Below are 18,014 nucleotides of genomic sequence, written 5' to 3'. Positions count from 1 at the left end.
CTGTTATTTTCTTTGTTAGGCCTGTCCTGTAGTAGGTGACTTCTGGGAACTCTTCTGGCTCTATCAATCTGTTTCTTCACTTCCGCAGGTGGGTATTGTAGTTGTAAGAATGCTTGATAGAGATCTTGTAGGTGTTTGTCTCTGTCTGAGGGGTTGGAGCAAATGCGGTTGTATCGCAGAGCTTGGCTGTAGACGATGGATCGTGTGGTGTGGTCAGGGTGAAAGCTGGAGGCATGTAGGTAGGAATAGCGGTCAGTAGGTTTCCGGTATAGGGTGGTGTTTATGTGACCATTGTTTATTAGCACTGTAGTGTCCAGGAAGTGGATCTCTTGTGTGGACTGGACCAGGCTGAGGTTGATGGTGGGATGGAAATTGTTGAAATCATGGTGGAATTCCTCAAGGGCTTCTTTTCCATGGGTCCAGATGATGAAGATGTCATCAATATAGCGCAAGTAGAGTAGGGGCGTTAGGGGACGAGAGCTGAGGAAGCGTTGTTCTAAGTCAGCCATAAAAACGTTGGCATACTGTGGGGCCATGCGGGTACCCATAGCAGTGCCGCTGATCTGAAGGTATACATTGTCCCCAAATGTAAAATAGTTATGGGTAAGGACAAAGTCACAAAGTTCAGCCACCAGGTTAGCCGTGACATTATCGGGGATAGTGTTCTTGACGGCTTGTAGTCCATCTTTGTGTGGAATGTTGGTGTAGAGGGCTTCTACATCCATAGTGGCCAGGATGGTGTTATCAGGAAGATCACCGATGGATTGTAGTTTCCTCAGGAAGTCAGTGGTGTCTCGAAGGTAGCTGGGAGTGCTGGTAGCGTAGGGCCTGAGGAGGGAGTCTACATAGCCAGACAATCCTGCTGCCAGGGTGCCAATGCCTGAGATGATGGGGCGCCCAGGGTTTCCAGGTTTATGGATCTTGGGTAGTAGATAGAATATCCCAGGTCGGGGTTCCAGGGGTGTTTCTGTGCGGATTTGATCTTGTGCTTTTTCAGGGAGTTTCTTGAGCAAATGCTGTAGTTTCTTTTGGTAACTCTCAGTGGGATCAGAGGGTAATGGCTTGTAGAAACTGGTGTTGGAGAGCTGCCGAGCAGCCTCTTGTTCATATTCCGACCTATTCATGATGACAACAGCACCTCCTTTGTCAGCCTTTTTGATTATGATGTCAGAGTTGTTTCTGAGGCTGTGGATGGCATTGTGTTCCGCACTGCTGAGGTTATGGGGCAAGTGATGCTGCTTTTCCACAATTTCAGCCCGTGCACGTCGGCGGAAGCACTCTGTGGAGAAGTCCAGTCTGCTGTTTCGACCTTCAGGAGGAGTCCACCTAGAATCCTTCTTTTTGTAGTGTTGGTAGGGAGGTCTCTGTGGATTAGTATGTTGTTCAGGGGTATGCTGGAAATATTCCTTGAGTCGGAGACATCGAAAATAGGATTCTAGGTCACCACGGAACTGTATCATGTTCGTGGGGATGGAGGGGCAGAAGGAGAGGCCCCGAGATAGGACAGCTGCTTCTGCTGGGCTGAGAGTATAGTTGGATAGGTTAACAATATTGCTGGGTGGGTTGAGGGAACCATTGCTGTGGCCCTTGCGGCATGTAGTAGTTTAGAAAGTTTAGTGTCCTTTTTCTTTTGTAGAGAAGCAAAGTGTGTGTTGTAAATGGCTTGTCTAGTTTTAGTAAAGTCCAGCCATGAGGAAGTTTCTGTGGAAGGTTGGTTTTTTATGAGAGTATCCATTTTTGAGAGCTCATTCTTAATCTTTCCCTGTTTGCTGTAGAGGATGTTGATCAGGTGATTCCGCAGTTTCTTTGAGAGCGTGTGGCACAAGCTGTCAGCATAGTCTGTGTGGTATGTAGATTGTAATGGATTTTTTACCTTCAGTCCTTTTGGTACGATGTCCATCTGTTTGCATTTGGAAAGGAAGATGATGTCTGTCTGTATCTGTACAAGTTTTTTCATGCAGTTGATAGATTTCCACTCCATACGGCTAAATGCAGTGCCTTGCATAATGACAGGTTTCAGAGTAACAGCCGTGTTAGTCTGTATTCGCAAAAAGAAAAGGAGTACTTGTGGCACCTTAGAGACTAACCAATTTATTTGAGCATAAGCTTTCGTGAGCTACAGCTCACTTCATCGGATGCATACTGTGGAAAGTGTAGAAGATCTTTTTATATACACACAAAGCATGAAAAAATACCTCCTCCCACCCCACTCTCCTGCTGGTAATAGCTTATCTAAAGTGATCACTCTCCTTACAATGTGTATGATAATCAAGTTGGGCCATTTCCAGCACAAATCCAGGTTTTCTCGCCCCCCCCCCCACAAACCCGGGTTTGTGGGGGGGGGGGGTGAGAAAACCTGGATTTGTGCTGGAAATGGCCCAACTTGATTATCATACACTTTGTAAGGAGAGTGATCACTTTAGATAAGCTATTACCAGCAGGAGAGTGGGGTGGGAGGAGGTATTTTTTCATGCTTTGTGTGTATATAAAAAGATCTTCTACACTTTCCACAGTATGCATCCGATGAAGTGAGCTGTAGCTCACGAAAGCTTATGCTCAAATAAATTGGTTAGTCTCTAAGGTGCCACAAGTACTCCTTTTCTTTTTACATATATGTATACAATAGTTTGTGAATTAGTCTACAGAGAATTTGGGATCTTTGGACAAAAGTTATTATACAAATAGCACTCATTTTATAGAGATATATATGACATGACCTTGGGCAAGTCACAGCCCTGCCCTGTACCTCAGTTTCCGCATCTGTAAAATAGGGATGAAACTGACCTCCTTTGTAAAGTGCTTTGAGAGCTACATGATAGGGAATTAGGTATTAGTATTGCCATGTATAATCCACTTGTTCTGATCTATCTTTTTGTTATAATAATAAATGGGTCAGTCTCCAGTATCAGGCGTTTCACTCAATTCATTGTGTGCCACCTTTATACACAGTAGCATGTGACATGGAGGAAACGCTTGGCTGGTGAATGTTAGTCACAGCTCGTGGAGTCAGTCCAGGCAATGAGCACTTGCAAGGAACATTACCTGCCAGAAGCAGGTAATGGGGCAAGCCATTGCTGTGGGCGCAAGTGCGTTCTCAAGTAGACATGCCCAGATCCCTCAGCATGGGAGGCAACTTAATTTCACAGGCAACATTTGACTTTAAAACAGGGATCTGTCCTGGCACGTCATTGTGAACAGGGCAGTGTGTCTCATATTTGTGGCTCTGTGACTCCAGATTAAGTCTGCTCCATTTCCAAGGCAAACAGGGGTTTTTCACTGCTAGTCCTGCAGTGCAATGGGGCTGTGCAGTGGGGCTGTGCAGCTGCCACTGGAGATAGACTCTGAAGATAATGGTATGGGGCAGTGCCACAATGTGAACTCACTGCTGGTGGTGCCTCTTGCTGGTGGCTCTGGGGAGTAGCTCCAGCCAGGAGCCGCAGCTTCCCCTGGCGGTGTCTTTCACGTCATCCTCTTACCCTGCAGATCCCTCTCACTCGAGGAACTGCAGCATCCTCTTCATGACTCAGCCCTCCTGCTGGGTCACCATACATGTTCCCCCCTTCCAGGGTATCAAAGTCTTTCCGGAAAAATCATCTCAGGCAGTCCACTATCCTTTGCCTGGTCTGTGCCACGTAGGGTTGCCAACTTTCTATTTGCAGAAAACCAAACACCCTTGCCCTGCCCCATGCCTTCTCTGAGGTCCACCTTTGCCCCGTCCCTTCTCTGAGGCCCCGCCCCCGCTCACTCCGTCCCCACTCCCTCCATCGCTTGCTCTCCCCCACCCTCACTCACTCACTCATTTTCACCGGGCTGGGGCAGGGGGTTGGGGTGTAAGAGGGGGTGAGGGCTGGTGATGTGGGCTCTGGGGTGGGGCCGGACAGGGCTGTTCTTAGGCATACACAGAATATGCAGCTGCGTAGGGCACCATGAAATTTGGGGCACCAAATTGCCCCAAATCTCATGGTGCCCTATGCAGCTGCATGCTTCGTATGCGGCAGCGCCGGTGGCCAGCCCCATCCCCCAGCTGGCCCCCCTGCAGGGTGCACCCACTGCAAGGACAGGGACGTACCTAGGAAGGTGCGGGGCCGGGACAACTCCCTCCGCCCCGCCCCGCCTCTTCCCGCCCCCACCCGGCCCCCATTTCCACCCCTTCTCCCAAGCCCCCTCCCCCAGCGACAGACGTGGCCCAGGGGCTTAGTGGGGGGGGGGAATCTGGCACTGGCAGCAGGGGTCAGGCTTACCCCCACACTCACTGGCGATGGCGGGAAGCAGAGCAGCCCAGCCCCAGCCCGCTCCACTCCACCGGCTCCCCACTGTGTCTCTCCGCTTCCCGCTGCCGGTGAGTGCGGGGGGGGGGCAGACCCCTTTCCCCTAACCCTCTCCCCCAAGGCACACGGCTGGGGCGGGGTCATTCTGTTTCCTGCTGCTGGCAGCAGGCTCCCCGCTAATTCTCCAGGCTGCTCTGGGCCTGTAGGGCCCCCCAAAGTGGCCCCCAACAGCTCCTGTCTCTGCGGCCCCGCAGGCCTTGAGCGCAGCCCAGACCCTCCCTGGGGGGGGAGGGGGAGGGGAGGGAGAGCAGGTGCTCGGGCTGTGTAGGGCACCATAATTGGTAGGGATGGGGCTGGTGCCAGAGATGAGGGGTTTGGGATGAAGGAGGGGGCTCCGGTCTGGGGTCAAGGGGTTCAGAGTGCAGGAGAGGGCTCAGAGCTGGGACAGGGGGTTGGAGTACGGGAGGGGTGTGGGGTTCAGACTCCAGGAGGGAGTTTGGGTGCAAGAGGGGGCTCAGGGCAGGGGGTTCGGGTTTAGGAGGGGGTGCAGGCTCTGAGCTGGGGGTGTGGGCTCGGGGGGGCAGAGATAGGGAGTTTGGGGTGTAGGAGGGGGCTCTGGGCTGGGGCTAAGGGGTTCAGAGTGTGGGAGGAGGGCTCCAGGCTGGTGCAGGGGGTTGGAGGGCGGGAAGGGGTATGGGCTGGGGGGTGTGGGCCAGGGGTGAGGGATTTGGGGTGCAGGAGGAGGCTCCAGGCTGGGGCAGGGGGTTGGGGTGCAGGAGGTGGTGAGGGGTGCAGGTGGCGCTTACCTCAGGAGCCTCCCAGAAAGCTCTTGGCATGTCTCTCTATCTCCTAGGTGGAGGCATGGCCAGGCGGCTCTGCGCACTGGCCTTGCCTGCAGGCGCTGCCCCGCAGCTCCCATTGGCTGCAGTTCCTGGCCAATGGTAGCTGCAGAGCCAGTGCTGGGGTGGGGGGAGCAGCGTGTGGAGTCCCCGTGGCCACCCCTAAGCCTAGGAGCCAGAGGGAGATGCTGGCAGCTTTCTGGGAGCCGCACGGAGCCGGGCAGGCACCCTGCCTGCCCCACTGCGAGCAGCCAACCGGACTTTTAACGGCCCGGTCGGTGGTGCTGACCAGAGCCGTCAGGGTTCCTTTTTGACTGGGTATTCCAGCCGAAAACCAGACACCTGGCAACCCTACTGCCGCATCCCCCAGTGGCTGTCAGGGGAACCAAGGCCCACTTTCTACTCTGGGTTCCAGCTCAGGGGCCCTCAGGTTAGCAGCCAAGGCCCACACTACTATTCCTTGCTGCTATTCCCCGGAGCCTTCTCCTATCTTCCTGGCTTCCCTACTCTCTGGGTTCGCCGGCCTCTCAACTCCGTCCTCCCAGGCAGTAACCATGGCCTTCCCTCTGTAGTCTTTAGCACACCTCTGCCCTCTCAGGGAGTGACGGGAGCCTGCCATCCTGCAGCCCCTTCTGTTCCCAGCATCCTGGCTTATACAGGCCCCATCTGTCCCTGCCCCGCTGAGCCTTGTGTCTAAATCCCTGCTTGTCTCCTCCTCCAACTGCAGCCTGGCAGTGAATTGGGCCCAACTGACCTCTCAGGGTCAGTGTTGGGAGGATCCCACATCACACACGTTCTCCCTCAAGTCTGTAACCCTTGGGGGAAGGACTGCCTCCTGCCCTGCATCTGCCGAAGCTGGGCTCGCAGGTCATCCCCCTCCTGTTCCACTTCTCCCACCCAGAGATGCAGATTACCCTGGTCCTCCATGGCATCCCTAAAGTTTTCCCTCCTGGAACTCCAGGTCCTCTTCAACCATTCGCAGGGCCTACTCTGCGACTGCTAGCTTCCTCAGACCTACCTCACTTGCTCCCCGGACTTCTCCAATACCCTTTCCTCACAGTAGCCAGCTGCACCTCTGTGGCTGTTCCTACGTCCACCTGGGCCCTCTCTGTCCCAATCATTTTCTCTTGTCCCCCTTTATCCAGTCTCACTGGGATCCGTGTTTTCCCCCTCTGAAGGGCGCAATGCCTTTTTATATGGCCAACCTCATAGCACCCAAAGCAAACTCTTTGCCTTGCATTGGCAGTAGGCCTCCCATTGACCTTCTCTTGTCCAGCCCCTTCCCATGGGCTAGCCTTCACCTCACATCTCACACCTCACTCTGTGGGTGCTCTTGCTGATCACAGGCAAAACACGCCCCTCCCTTTCCTGTACTCCCCACAGGTTGGACTCTTTTGGGTTTTCTTATTTTCCTGCCTTCTGGGTGAAGCTTCTCTTTCCTGTACAGGTAGGGGCAGTCTTCTTGTCGCTGTCCCCTTCATCTGCAAGCATAGCACTGCTTTAGCCAGGCCTCTGGCCTCCTGGCCCTGGTACCTCCCTTTCTATCTCGCTCCCTACAGCCTCTACAAATTTCTTCCCACAGGAGCTTAAATAAACATGGTTGCTGTTCAGCCAGCTCTATCAAATAGTTATGCAGGTAGTTATGCAGTTATGCAGGTAGTTATGCAGGTAGACCTGGGCCTCCCCGTCTCTGCCTCCTCATCTCTGCTGGGTCTCCAGCATCTGCCTCAGTAGGGCCTGGATCCGTCCCTGCTGTTTGTCACTTCCCTTCTGCAGGGATGGTGACTCTGGAGTCCAGTCTGGGCAGCTGTAAGTGCCCTCTGCAGAAAGGAGAAATTCCACTGGCACAGAGGTCCCCAAACTGTGAGGCACGCACCCTAGGGGGGTGCAGTGGGCTGGGATAGCCCCCATGGGGGCTGGGAATGGAGCACCACCCAGCCCCCAGCTCTGCTCCTGCCCCCAGCCTTGGCCCCTGGCCACAGCTCCATCCATAAGTGCTGGAACTAGGGGTGCTGCTGCAACCCCTGGCTTGAAGTGGTTTCCATCACATACAGGGTTTACAGTTTGGTTCAATGGCTCTCAGCACCCCCACTATAAAAATTGTTCCAGCACCCCTGGCTCCATCCCCAGATCCACCCCCAGTTGTGGACCCAGCCTTGGCCCCTTTACCGCAGACAGGGGGTACAGGGGCATGACCCTCAAAAGTTTGGGGACCACTGCAATAGCAACTAGCAATGGTAAGTTGTTGATCTGTTGATCTGTAACAAACCAGTCACTAGGGGAGGGATATTCATTACATATGTACTAAGTAGTATTGCTGTTATAAAACTGCAGCCACAGGAGTGGGAGGGGGGCAAGAATGCATTTCCCATAGCAGCTGGCTCTGGAGACGCTAACAAAAGGACTGAGGAATTCCTTAATTTTTAAGGTAATTTTTAATACTTTTACATTCTTAAAACTGTGAACAATAAATAACATGTGACTAGTCTCCACCCCCCACCTGGTGCATATGCCAGCCACTCCTCCATCAGCACCTGTCTTCTACAGAAATAAATAACCTACCATGTACAGATTGCTCCATCGGGCGTGACTGTCAGTAGCCGACACACAGTCCAACAGTGCCTAAGGAGAGCCCTGGGGCATTCCCGTGGTGGTTGCATTCCAGTAGGGGCTGGGGTGAGGAGCTGGGTGGCGAGGAGTTATTCATATTCAAGCAATATGTCAGCTACAGGAGAGAGGCTACAAAAGGCAGCATGGTCCAGTGGTCTGAACATGAGCCCTCCTGAGTTCTGATCCCAGCTCTGTCGCTGACTTGATGCTTGGGCAAGGCCTGGATGGCCCTGCTCCTGCCTCCCTTGAAATCGACGGGGGCAGATCCTCTGATAAAGATTCCCATTTAGGAACCTACAGAAGCTCCAGGACCATCTCTTTTCTCTGACTTCTCCCCTGTACCCCAGTTCAGCCATGTCCCAGCCAGGGCTCATGTAACTCTGGGAACGCTGAAGTTGCCCAGAAGTAGAAGGGGGCTAGCATTAGCCTGGGGAGGGGATGACCTCGTTGGAACGTGGTAGCCTTGCCTGTGGGGAACTCAGCTGGCATGTGTCAAGGTGCCTCCCACTGCAGTAGTGGGGCAGAAGACTGAGTGGCAAGTTTGTCAAGGACATTACAACATGCAAAAGTTGTATTGTGGCATGGAAACAAACTAATCTGTGTAGGAGCCCCCACCTGGCTCCTGTGTCAAGTCTGAGGGCTCTGTGCTGCTATCATGACTTGGGCTGTAAGCATGTGCCAGCATGGTGTTAGGTCAAGCTACGTTGCAACTGCCCTCTTAATGTGGAGGGGCATTACCCACTGCCAGCTTAGCATGCACTTAGAGGTGCTAACCTTTAGCATCTGGACGTGCTTCATCTGCTGACCTACATGCTAGGGTTGCTGTGCTGCTGGAGATGCTGCCCTTTCTGGCTGGGGGATGCTTCATTTACAGACACCCCATCAGGACAGGTGCCTTCCAGTGAGCAAAGTCTGACAGCTCTGTAGACAATGAGAGTCCCTGTGGGCTCTAAACATCCTTAGGGCCTGGCATTCGCCTGCATCCCCCGAATAAAGTCCTTGTCCCTCCCCTTGTGTCATGGCCACTAGCCAGGCAGGACTGCATAGAAATGCACATTTTAGATCAAGTGGATGCACTACGTCCATGCACTCAGCAGACAGCCATTGCCATTGGCTCAGTGTTACGCAACACTCCCAGCTGACAGTCCACCATGGTTCCTCAGATGCCCAGAAACTATATGGGGGCCTTACATCTCATGTGAAGGTCTTCCCTCTTCACCCAGGGGCAGCAAAGCTCTCCACATTCACTTCCCCTTTGCAGAGTACAAGTATTGTCTAAAGCAAGGGTTGCTCTGTTCTGCGGCTGCGGCCCCTTCTTGTGGGGTGGTTCTACTCTTTGACCTGTTTCCCCCATCTTCTGCCCCGCAAGTCAAAAGATCCAGCCACCAGCTAGACTTAGTTATGGTTCTCTGGTCTAGACTGCTGGAACCGCTGCCTCTTTAGTGGATGGGATGATTGTAAAGATGGGAGAGGTAGAGTGGGGCCCTATCTTTGGAAATCATTATGTGGGCAGCCAGGAGTGAAAGTAACTTAAAGGACTTACTGGTATGCCAGAGTCCTGAGCAGGGGGGTGGGGCCTCAACCAGAAGGGGGTGGGGCCTCAACCGGAAGAGGCAGGACCTTCAAATCCCCAGGCCCCGCTGCTGCTACCCCCGGGCTCCGGCAGTGGGGCTCTGGTGGCGATTTAAAGGGCCCGGGGCTCCGCCCACTGCGGGGAGCCCTGGGCCCTTTAAATCGCTGGCCTGGGGAAGCTGTCCCCTGCCGGTATGGTTGGCTGTGTACCGGCTCTTGCTGGTACGCCTTACCGGACCGGACCGGCTTACTTTCACCTCTGTGGGCAGCACTGGTTTCAGTGGATAGACACTGCTCTTCAGAAGGCCAGGGGACCTCTGGGAAGCTGGTTTTTTCTGTCAAAAGCATGGGAGACATGGGGGCGGATATCCATGCTCCTGTACCGGAATGGATCTCTGCAGTGGGGTGATTTGAAGTCCCTGTGCCGAATCCGTACTCCCTTCGTTACCACTGATGAATGGGTAGTGGCAGAAGCAGACCAGGAAGCAGGAGACTCCAGCAATGAGCATCTCTGGAATCCTACAATCCAATGAGGAAGATACACACAGGGAGAAGGTGAAGTTCCGGAGAGGTGGGGGTCTTACCCAGTATTGAAAGTCACAGGGGCTCTGCTGGCTTGTTGGGCAGGCCACTGTTGCCCAGCTGCCTCGGCACTTCTGGAGAAGCCTCTTCCATGCGAGCAACTGACTGGAGATGAGAGAGCCTCCCAGAGGGTCAGCTCAGTGCAGCAGGGACCAGCCGGCCAGCTGGAATCTCTAGGAGGCCTTGAAAGCCGAAGTCTCTTTCAAATCATTATAGCAAAGGAGCCGCCTCACTGATAGCAGCGCCTCAGACTGCTCTGCTGCCCCCACCCTGCTGATTACATCACCGGGGTTTTCAGCCCTCTTATTATCTGGATTCATGTCCTTATAGATAGGGGTAATATTTAATGAACAAAAAGGAGCTCTGGGGAGTGGCTGCTTCTCCAGGAGATGGCATGCCAGGGACTGGATCTGGGGCTTTGCCTCTGAAATGACTTCATATCAGGGTACAGTGCAGGGAAGGGTATTTAAACGTGAGACAAAGGAAAGGGCCAGGCCCTCTAAGAGTGGCCAAGCTCCTGGACAAGACCATGTCCCCACTGCTCACCAGATGTCTGAGTACGATGCAGCCTTCTAGCACTGCGGAGCAAGTTTCAAAGGGGAGAGGATGCCCCAACATTAAAGTCTCTCCTTCAGGATCAGTCTTATAGCTACAGCCACAGCTGCTCTCAGATTTATTATATGGAGCAAGTGGAACCATCCAGAATGCAGTGAGGTTAATCCGGGTATCTGCTCCCTATGGCTACCCCACAGCAGCTGTAAGCTCCCTGCCTCAGCTTTCTCAGATGAGATGGTCACAGTTCATTTCAGTCTCAGCTCTTTGTTCTGTAGGGCTCAGCAGACACCAGGCCTGTCTCAGATCATCTGTCTCGGGCTTTGCTGATTCACCGATGCTGGTTTTTGGGGGTCCCCCAAGTCTCTACAATCAGCCACAAAAAGAGACCCCATCTGTGTGGCTGCAGAGGAGGAAGATGGCTGAGCCTCAGTTACACTGAAGCCCCTGCCCTTCCTCGCCTACTGCCTTGCATTCGAGTGGAAGGAGCTGCGGGCTCAGGACGTGGGCAGCAGCATGTGTAGAGCCCATGAGCGCTGTGCACAGCAGCTGGGAGGGGGATGAAGAGGGGATTGGTTTTTACACCTTATGGAACCTGTCACGGGTAGTTAGAGAGCAAAGCGCTATGTGGCCTTGCAGTCAGGCAACAGCTAAGCCTTTGTCTGGTGGGAGGGGGCTGGGGAGGTTGAGAGTGAGAAGAGGTTATCAGCGAATGCGCAGAGCTCTGGGCAGGAGCCCAGCAGGATCATGGGTCTGCGTTTAAAGGGCTGTGGATACACCCAGTGTCTGTCTCACTGGGGAGGCCACAGGACAGGGAGTGCTGCATGGCCCGGCAGCTCAGTGGCCTTTCCTCAGTCCCCGGGATCTGAGAGCCTTGGGTGGCACTGGCTCTCCCGTCTGTGCAGAGCAGCACACTGGAGTCTGCTTCGCACTTGGTGGTGCGGCTGTAGTAGGGCTCCATGACGTGACGGAGCTCCAGGGGCACGCTGAGGGGCAGCAGCTCAGCTTTGATCACGGCCCCCAGGTGGGCCTCGGAGGATGATGCCCGGAGGTTCTCTGACCGGCTCATCTTGATCAGCAGGTCAATGGTTTTGTTCTCAGCATCCAGAAGGCAATTTGGCATCCCGTCCCCGTCCCTGGCTTCGCTGGCTGCCAAGCACCTGCTTATGGCACCTTGCTCTTTGCACTGGAGCCTCTCATCTTCTAGTTTGGCCTTGCAGGGTTCTTTCTTGGCCTGGTGGCCCTTCTCAGGGCCCTCTGGGGACCTTTTCACCGAGAGGTCCAGAGGGCCTTCATGGGGCTTAGTGGCTTTCTCCAGCGCCTGGTGGATGTGATAGAGCTCCCTTCGGATTTTGACCAGCTGTTCCCTCAGCTGTTTCTGCCCAGGGGTGTCTTCCTTTGCCAAGTCAGAGAGTTTCTTCTCCACCTCCTGGTACTCCTCCAGGGTTTTTGACAGGTCCCCGATGAGCACAGTTGTGGCCTCTGGGTCCGTTGTGCTGATGGAAGTCCCATGTACTTTGTTCTGCTTACACAGGGGGTGATCAGAGGCCGTAATCACAGGGGACAGAACATCAGAGCCACTGGCCTTCTCCTGGTCTTCAAGCATGCAGGCATGAAATTCCATGTGCCAGTGGTCCAGGGACTTTGGGAGCTGGGTGGGGGTTGCTCTCAAACCACTGGAGAGAAAAGGAAAGGAGACAAAAACAGAAATAAAAATTGGACAGGAGAGCCCATTTAAGTGATGCTGAATCTACCACTGACTCGCTGCTTGGCCTTGGGCACATCACTTAGGCCAGCATTTCCAAAAGCGCCAGCTAATTTTTTGTGCTTCCATCCTCCGGTGCCCAATCTCAGACACCTGGGGCCTGATTTTGAGTGGTGCTGAGCACCCACAACTCTAGTTGAAGCCAGTGGAAGCTTCACATGACTTCACTTTAGTGGGACGTCAACCATTCTATGAACTAAATGTCCATAACAGCTAATGGGTGGTGTCTAAGGCCTCTCAGATATTGGAAGGGACAGCTCCAGCAGACTAATTTCTGCAGCTGTGCTGCCAGACTTTGGGATGGAACTCTGCTAAGCTGGACACCTTGCCCCGGGGCCAGCCAGAGGCAGCCTCATCCCACACATACTTGGGTCAGATGGATGTGTGCCCATTAAAATAGCCCATCCTATGATGCAGACCTCTAGTAATTTCATGACCCAGTCACAGATCAGCATATGCCCTCTGCATACAGGTGGACTTGGGAGAAGACTGAGCAGGGAATGGGGAGAAAGACAAGAGGGCTAGAGAATAATCTGTTCCCAAGACATGAAAAATAACCAATCCACAACACACGGAGAATATCCTATCCACAAGGTGTGCCCTCAAGGGGCAAGATAGGGGGCTTCTAACATTAACTGACTGGCATTTCAGAAAACATCAGTGATTGCAGAGGCCTCAGGCATGGGTGTACCCTAGTCTCTCCTGTTCTCTGCCTGTGGTTTAGTCTCCTGAGGGCTGGAATACTTTGCTCTAATTCTGGTTGTTGGGTTTGGTGGTGTTTGGTGGTCTATGATATACAGGAGGATAGACTAGATGATCTGATGTTCCCTTTTGGCCTTAAACTCTATGACTGCTCCCAGGTGCCCTAGGAACCTGAGATTTCTTCCTCCTCACCAGCCTGGGTTGCCTGAATGGGCACCGAAGATGCTTGTCAGGATTGGGCACTGCTGCCTGCAGTGTAAAGGGACAAATGGAAACATGGATCACGTTTCCCACTTGCTCCTGCTATTGTTTTCCTCAGAATACTTACCAAACCTGTCTCACCCTCATTACCATCTACCTGAGCATCACTCAATACTTGGTGAGTAATCCTCATAACACCCAGGGAGGCAGGGCAGGGCTGTCATCCCCACTGTATAGATGGGAAACGGAGGCACAGAGAAACTAAGGCCCAGACGCTCAAAGGTATTTAGGCTCCTAACTTCCACCTAAATACCTTTGAAGATCTAGGCCTTAGTGAGTTGGCCAAGGTCAGTTTTGGGTCATCTTCCTCTTGGGGAGCCATTCGTAATTAAAAGGATGCCGCCAGCAGGATGGAGGAAGCAAGGGGTGACCTAGCCTATGGAAATCCTTGTCATCCAGGGTTGGAGAGGCTGGGGCTCTAAATCCCCTGTATTTCTGATAGGCTTAAAACATGACCATGAGTTCACTGTTAGCCTGGCTTTGTTGACTGATCTGTAGTCTGATTCATGTCAGTGACTGGCTGGCATTGGCTGTGGGGCAGAGGTCTTTGTGAGGTGGTGTTTTAGTGAGAAAAATGGGGGTTTTGTGTGGTAGGAGGACACATACTAATACAGTAAAATCTGTTTTATCCAGCATGTTGGGGGAAAGAGGGGTGCCAGTAAGTGAAAAATGCCGGTTAACTAAGAGGGAGGGAGTTTGGGTGCGGGAGGATGTGCAGGGTGTGGGCTCTGCGAGGGAGTTTGGGTGTGGGAGGAGGCTCAGGGCAGCGGGTTTGGGTGTGAGAGTGGGTGTGGGGTGCTGGATCTGGGGGACGCTCACCTCGGGCAACCCGTCACGGCTGCACCTAGGCGGACCCCCGCAGCTCCCATTTGCTGCAGTTCCAAGGCAATGGGAGCTGCGGAGCTAGATCTCAGGGCGGGGCAGGGGCAGCGTGCTGAGCTGCCTGCCGCGCATCTGCCTAGGAGCAGCCAGGAGAGGTCACCACTTGCGGAGAGCTGCCCAAGGTGAGCAGCCGCTGGATCCGGCACCCAGGACCCTCTCCCATGCCCCAACCCACTGCCCAGAGCCCCCTCCCACACCCAAACTCCCTCCCACAGCCCACGCCCCGCACTCCTTTGTCGCCCCAACCCTCTGCCGGCCCCGCGCCAAACAGACTATAAACTGGAATTTCAATGAAGGTCAGAAATGCTGGTTTATAGTGCTGGTTGGTGAAGTGCCAGATAAAACAGCTTTTACTGTGTTTAGCACTTATCTATTTAGCACCTTCCATGTTGCCAACTCTCATGATTCTATAGTGAGTTTTGCAATAGTTCTGCTACACTTAAAGCATCCAGCTCCTGGAGCCACATGATTAGATGAGGATTTCAGCTTTCACTATAAAAAGAAAGTAAGTTTCTAGTTCTCTGGTAAAAGCTTGAAAATGGGACCCCTAAAGGCTCCAAAACCAGAAGGCAGGTGAAAAGAGTACAAATTGATTCTCTTTTAAAAGCGCAGGGTTTTTAAAGCCAATCTCATGATATTGTTGGGCCTGACTTTTGAATGCTTGGGGTCAGTCATGCTGCATTGTACCAATACTAGCCATTAGTTCCATTTTACAGATGGGGAAAGCAAGGCACCCAGGGGGCAAAGTGACTTGTCCAAAGCTACACACCAAGGGCCTGATTTTCTGCAGTGCATCCACAGCACCACTTGCTGGGATGGGAGCCCAGGTTTTCTTAGCACTTAGCTGAGTGGTCAGTCCACTACCGTACACTGCTGTCTTTGTCATAACAAAGTGAGCCCCCGTTTTAATAAATCTGGAGCCAAAGGCTGAAGCCTTCGTTCAGTGTTGACTCAGGTACTCAGGCAAAGTCCACGGGAATTTGCCTACATCAGGTCTGAATAAAAACTGAGCGAAAGCCTTAGGATTTGGCCCACTGTTAGGTTCTGCAGAGAGAGGAAGAACTACTTGAGTTGCTAATATCCTAATGGCCGCTGAAGACTTCAGGTTCCAACAAGGACAAAGGGACTATAAGAGTTGGAGAAAACCCACTGATGCCACAGAAAGACTCCACTGGCAGGTGAGACTGCCATGTCCTGATGGTGATCTGCCTTTTTCGTGCAGGACTCAGTTTTAAGAGGCAAGTGATTAAAAAAATGATTGGGAAAGCACAGGGAGGGGATGACAGCAACCCTGCATAAGCCTTCCTTGATCATTTATGGAAAGTCTGGTGGAATATTAGATAAGGAGACTGATTGTACCCTACCTGGTTTGGTGGCCTAATTTTCCAGGCATCAGCGTTTCAGATCCCATGGACTCAAGTCCTCCCCCAGTGAACTTCCTCTTCAAGGAGCTGGCTAAGCAGCCAGTGTTCTCCAAGCAGGCGACCACTGGTAACTCCGCCTTCCTGATGCTGTTGGGGAGAACGGCCCCATCTTTTATCCCCACAGGGTTCCGGTAGATGTCGGACACTGGCTTTTTGCGGAGGCTGTTGATGCCCAAGGCTGAGTTGCTTTCCTTTTCTTGTGCCAGCCATTTCTCCTCTTCCTCCTCGACCAGCATGGCTTTATGGCTGAGGTCAGGAGATGGCTCTTCCCTGACACCTTTCGCCCAAGGAAGACTAGCCTTCAGCACCGGCACCTTCAGCAGCTCTGCCTTTGGTGGCTCATTCGTGGTTTTGACTTGGATAGGAGTGGGCATGGCAGACCCTGCCGGTGCCTGGGCCTCTGCTTTGCCTGCCGTCGTCTTGCTTTCTGCTGAGCCAAAGGTGTGTTCAAAGAGCAGGGGGTAGTAGAATCGTGGGAGGAAGGCCGATCGCTCAGGGGTCTGCAGGGGCTGGAAGTGCCCAGCGTGCGGGTGCATCAGCTGGGCGGTGGAGGCCAGGAAAGGCAGCTGGGTCAGCTGTGGGTGTGGCGTGGTGCTATTGGCCATGCTGGGACCGAGATAGGAGAAGAGGCCGGGGTTCAGCGGGTAGTTGATACCCAGCAATGAGAGGTTGAGGCCCTGAGGTTCATGGTAGTCACTGTAGGCTGGAGGGGGATAGCAGGGGATGATGTTGCCTTCGGTACATGGTGAGGAGACTTCAGTGGTGCCCCTTCTTTGTCCATTGGCGACCAGCTTCCACTGCTCCATGAGGACACCGCCACTCCCCAGGCATTTTTTTGGCCCCTTGCAATGCTTTGGCTTGGCTTCTATCTGTGGAGGAGCCATTTCCTTGCCCTTCGTTGCATGGTTCTTCAGGGAGAAAACATCCGTGATGATGAAGTCGGGCTCAGCCTCTTTGCAAGGCTTGTCCCTCTTGTTCTTGAACCTGAAGAGCAGGGAGTCTGGCTCGGCTGGGTCACCAGGGCAACCCATCTCCTTCACTTTCTCCTTCTTCTCTCCTGCATCCATCTCCCTCAGCAGCCCGGCAACATCTTCCTCCTCCTCCTCTTGGAACTGGCTGGCATCTGTGGTCATCCCTTCAGAAGGCAGGGCTTCAGCCGCTGCCGCCACCTTGTCACCTTCACCGTCCCCATCTGTGGCCTGCTTGGGATTAGCCATGCCTCTCGCCACAGCCGGGGATTCACAGGCCTCATGCTCATGTCTCCTCCCGCGGAGCCGGGAAGCCTCCGTGGCCTGCAGGAGACGGAGCTCAGGGTGCAGCAAGTTCCCCTTCTTGTAGGGCCAGTCAGACTCGATAAGCAGAGAAAGTGAGTTCTTGCACAGGCTGTACTTCATGTGGTTATACAGGTGGGACTTCTCCATGCACGTGAAAGGGCACTGGAAGCACTTGTAGTTGTACGGCTTCCCCCATGGCCTTGGGATGTAATGGGGTTTCTTAGGCTTTCGTTCCTTGTGCTTGTAGACTGACGTCAGCTTGCAGCTCACTTCGTCCTTCGACATGGCTGCAGGGGTGGACGTGGTGTGGGCAGCACCCAGCAGGGTTGATTCTGGATGTTAAAGGTCACGGCCCGGAGCCGTTGCACATCCTGCAAAAGGACAACACAGCAAAAGTCAGAGGAAGGATAAAAGTGCGGGGAAGGATAGCTCAGGGGTTTGAGCATTGGCCTGCTAAACCCAGGGTTGTGAGTTCAATCCTTGAGGGGGCCATTTAGGGTTCTGGGGCAAAAATTGGGGATTGGTCCTGCTTTGAGCAGGGGGTTGGACTAGATGACCTCCTGAGGTCCCTTCCAGCCTTGATATTCTATGATTCTAATTTACAGCTGTGGTCTGTCCAGATGAGACAATTCTGCTCTGGAGAGCTTGGGGTTATGTACAGCGTGTGTCAGGCCATTTCCATTCCCACCCTCTGAGCTGTATTGCAGCAGGGACCAGTATGGTGGACTCCGGTGTGATTAAGGGACCAAGTAAAGCAGCCATATTGCCACGCTAGGCCTGCAAAAGATGCTGGCTCAAACTCATTTCTGGGGCAGCTCCATTGAAGACAACGGAGGATGCATTTGGCCTAGTTGCCTTAATGCTGCTTGCATGGACTCAGAGGTAAAATCGACATAAAAACTATTTTGTTGAGCTGAATATAGATTAGCAACACTTTGCTCCTTGCTGTAACAAAATACACATTTGTGTGACAACACAATAGGACTTGTCAAGTTTCAGAATGGCAGAAATATATACACTGTAGTCATGAGTGCCTGAAGCCCTTGAAATTTTGGTTCAAAAATGTAAAGCGATCTCTCAAACACTATCCGCAAATAGCACATGTACCATTTGCATGTACAAAAGCACATCTGCACACACGTCATAACACAAGATCGGCCATACTGGACCAGACCAGTGGTCCATCTGGCCCAGTGTCCTGTCTCTGACAGTGGCCAGTGCCAGATGCTTCAGAGGGAATGAGCAGAACAAGACATTTTCGAGTGATCCATCCCCTGTCATCC

The 18,014-nt window shown here is 53.1% G+C and overlaps 1 protein-coding gene across 1 annotated transcript in view; it reads right to left on the bottom strand.

Moving 5' to 3' along the window:
- Window positions 1-10,703: 10,703 nt before the first annotated feature.
- Window positions 10,704-18,014, bottom strand: part of PRR35 (proline rich 35) — a 52,844-nt gene continuing 45,533 nt past the window's right edge. The window contains exons 3-4 of the mRNA XM_074964881.1: window positions 15,398-17,102; window positions 10,704-12,099 (exon numbers count right to left, since the gene is read on the bottom strand). Coding sequence (XP_074820982.1) covers window positions 11,169-12,099; window positions 15,398-17,016 — 2,550 coding nt within the window. The 5' untranslated portion in view covers window positions 17,017-17,102 and the 3' untranslated portion in view covers window positions 10,704-11,168. The remainder of the gene's footprint in view (window positions 12,100-15,397; window positions 17,103-18,014) is intronic.

The sequence above is a fragment of the Natator depressus genome, chromosome 10 (genome assembly GCF_965152275.1).
Source record: "Natator depressus isolate rNatDep1 chromosome 10, rNatDep2.hap1, whole genome shotgun sequence".
Classification (NCBI taxonomy): Eukaryota; Metazoa; Chordata; order Testudines; family Cheloniidae; genus Natator; species Natator depressus.
Note: the sequence above shows the minus strand (reverse complement) of the source record. Positions and strands in the feature narration are given on the sequence as shown.